Below are 3,468 nucleotides of genomic sequence, written 5' to 3'. Positions count from 1 at the left end.
GCCACTCCCCCTGCCCCTGCCGTACCTCACGGAGGTCAGCCCACCCTTCAGAGGTTGCCTCCACTTGGTGACATTCAACGGCCTGGATGTCCTGTCCCCTCAGTCCTCTGATGGCAGCTCCAAGATCTTCCACCGGGTCCAGGAAGGGTGCAACACGCAGTTCTCCGCAGAGCCCGAGGACCCCTTCGGGTTCCTGGGGCCGCACTCCTACATCGCATTTCCCACGTGGGATGCGAGGGAGGAGGCAACCATTGAGTTCGTGATAACGACGAGCATCACCCAGGCACCCCTCATCTACCAAGCAGGGCTGGAGAATGACTTCTTCTACTTGGAGATCTCCAATGGGCGCCTAAGAGGGTTTGTTGAGAAGGGGAACGGCATCATCGTCCTGCACAACAACGTCTTCATCAGCGATGAGCAGCAGCACTATGTCAAAGTCTACACGGACATCCATAAGTTTGAGATACTAATAGATTACTACGCCTCATCCACATCCAACCGGGGCATCAACAACTACCTGGACCTTCAGGGAAACCTCTTCATCGGAGGTATGAACGAAAAGGCTTTGCAAAGGCTGAGGGAGCATCATCTTGCTTTCACCTCTGTGTGGACCATGACCAACCACTCCTTTGTTGGCTGCTTGGAGGACCTGAGGATAAACAAGCAAAGGAGGAGTCTGCAAGACGCCGTGATCACGAAAGACATCGTGTCAGGCTGTGGAAAACAGGAACATTACTGGGATTATGACGAGCTGTACGAACACGATGCGGCACCCACCTCCGCTCCTCCAGATGTCTGGTCGGGAGCACCGGGCCTGGTGGTGGAACTGTGTCAGCCAGACAGCAGCTTCCCACCCGCCTTTGCCAACATCAGCAGGCTGCTGCACGTCAGCCCCCTCATCGTCTCTGAAGGGGGCACGGCCTATCTGGAGTGGAGACACGCCCAGCCAACAGTAGACCTGAGCCTTGCAAACATCCGGCAGTCCCAAATCCTGTTCAGCATCACCAACGACCCTAGACACGGCCAGCTGGAGCTGGACATTCCTGGGTCCAGGAGCAGAAGGAAGTTCACCTTGTTGGACATTGTGAATCGGAAAGTCAGATACGTCCACGATGGCTCCGAGGGGCCCATGGACCAGCTGATGCTCGAGGTGACGGTGACTGTCCAGCAAGGGGTCCCAGAGTGCTTACGCCAGGGGCAGATGTACCTGCTGCCCATCATGATCAACCCCATCAATGATGCCCCACAAGTGATCTTCCCCCATGGGAACCACATGACAATGCTGAAGCACACACGGAAACACCTGACCACGGACATCCTTCAGGTCCTAGATGATGACACATCCTGTGACGACCTCGAATTCCAGCTGCATGGTGGCCAGCAGATGGAGGAGGGTTATGTGGAGTATGACTTTCACCCTGGAGTGCCCATCGAAGAATTCTCCTGCAGGGACCTGGAAGCAGGCAACGTAGTCTATGTGCACCAGAGTGGGACAAACTTACAGCTCACCTTGCAGGTGAGCGATGGCACAGTCCCCAGCCCCACTGCCACCCTGAGGATCTTCGCCATCGACCCCGACATCCTCCTGCGCAACAACACTGGCCTCTCCATCTCCCAAGGAGAGGCTGCACGCATTACCACAGCCAACCTGTCAGTGGAGACAAACGCAGTGGAACAGCGGGTCGCCATCCTGTATGTCCTCACAGGGCCCTTAAGGTATGGTGAGGTCCAGAAGCAAGGGAGCATGGGAGGGGAATGGAAAAAAGTCGAATCCTTCCACCAGCAAGACCTGGAGCAAGGGCGCATCCAGTATTTTAGCACAGACCCAGAGCACTGGCCGGAAGATGTTGTGGAGAAGCTGAGATTCGACGTCCAGGTGGGGCAGAAGGTCTTGCAAAACAATACCTTTCTCATACGGATTAAAAGAGCCACCATTAAGATGAGGACCATGGACCCCCTCCAGATGAAGAACAAGCGGCACAGAAATATCACCAGTAAGGAGCTGGAAGCAATGTTAGAAGATCCAAACTCTGCCCCAGTGCCCTTCCACTACATGATAATCCAAGCTCCCAAAAAGGGAAACCTGGAGCTGCTTGGCAACAGGCTGACCGAAGGCTTTGGATTTACCCAAGACGACCTGCAAAGAAACCACCTGAGCTACAGCGCAACCATCAGGAACTCTCAACAAGCTGAGGACACCTTCCAGTTCCGTGTCCACGCTGGTGAGGCGCACTCTCCTGTCTACACCTACACAATCAGCATTGGGGGGGACCCTGATGCACCAGCTCTGACCAACGTCCTCCTGACTGTGCCGGAAGGGGGGCAAGCTGTCATCTCCAAGGACCATTTGTTTGTACAGAGCATGAACAGCATGGACTACCTCTATGAGGTGATCGAGGGGCCAGCCCACGGGAGGCTGGCCTGGGCTGCGTCCCATGGCTGGGCCTCCAGAGAAGAGATCACGGAGTTCACTAACGATGACATCCTCCACCGCCGGCTGCTGTACCAGCACGATGACTCCGAGACCCTGGAGGATGACATCCCCTTCGTAGCCATCAGGCAGGGCGAGGGCAGCACTGAGACTGATGTGGAGGAGGTGAGAGGCGTTTTCAGGGTCTCCATCCAACCCGTCAACGACCATGTCCCAGTCCAAGTGGTGAACAAGGTCTTCAATGTGGTGCGCAATGGGCAGCACCTGCTGACCACAGATGACATCGCCTTCACTGACAAGGACTCTGGCTTCTCCGACGTGCAGCTGGTGCTGGCAAGAAAGGACATTTTGTTTGGTAGCATCGTGTCCGTTGATGATAGAAGCCACCAGGTCTATCGGTTCACGCAGGATGACTTGAGGAAGAGGAAGATCCTCTTTGTCCATTCAGGGGCTGACCGGGGATGGATCCAGCTACAGGTCTCAGATGGCCTCCACCAAACCACAGCCCTCCTGGAAGTACAGGCATCAGACCCCTACATCAAAATAGTCAACAACACCGGTCTAGTCATTCATCAAGGCAGCCGAGGAAGCATAGACTCCTCTGTCCTCAGCCTGGAGACCAACATGGACATCCGGTCAGATGAAGAGATACGGTTCCTGATAACACCCCCCCCGCAGTGGGGGACCGTGCTGAGAGGGGAGCAGCCAGTCATGGCCTTCTCCCAGAGGGATCTGCTAGCAGGAGAGATCTCCTACCACCACAACGGGAGCAGGCACACCCGGGATGAACTCCAGTTCACTGTAGAAGCCAAGGAGGTGGTGGTGGAGGACACACTGGCCATCACCGTGTTCTTGGACACCCACCCCAGCCCCCTGCTATTAGTCAACCACAAGGAGATCCATGTCTTCCAGGGGGAAGCGGCTGGGATCAAGGAGGAGTACTTACTGGTGAGTAGCCCTTTGTCTCATCATTCCCCAAGCCTGCATCACTCCCCTGGCCACCAAAACAGCCCAGCCACTGGTGGGACTCCATTTTA

The 3,468-nt window shown here is 55.7% G+C and overlaps 1 protein-coding gene across 1 annotated transcript in view; it reads left to right on the top strand.

Annotated features, from left to right (window-relative positions):
* The window catches only part of CSPG4 (chondroitin sulfate proteoglycan 4), a gene marked incomplete at both ends in the record, with an annotated part of 6,627 nt that overhangs the window by 1,639 nt on the left and 1,520 nt on the right, over positions 1 to 3,468 (top strand). Inside the window, one exon of the mRNA XM_010135505.1 lies at positions 6 to 3,379. Within this exon, the coding sequence (XP_010133807.1) occupies positions 6 to 3,379 (3,374 nt within the window). The remainder of the gene's footprint in view (positions 1 to 5; positions 3,380 to 3,468) is intronic.

This window comes from Buceros rhinoceros, unplaced genomic scaffold, assembly GCF_000710305.1.
Source record: "Buceros rhinoceros silvestris isolate BGI_N320 unplaced genomic scaffold, ASM71030v1 scaffold16324, whole genome shotgun sequence".
NCBI classification, from domain to species: domain Eukaryota; kingdom Metazoa; phylum Chordata; class Aves; order Bucerotiformes; family Bucerotidae; genus Buceros; species Buceros rhinoceros.
The sequence above is the reverse complement of the archived record's forward strand: the minus strand, read 5'-3'. Positions and strand labels throughout refer to the sequence as shown.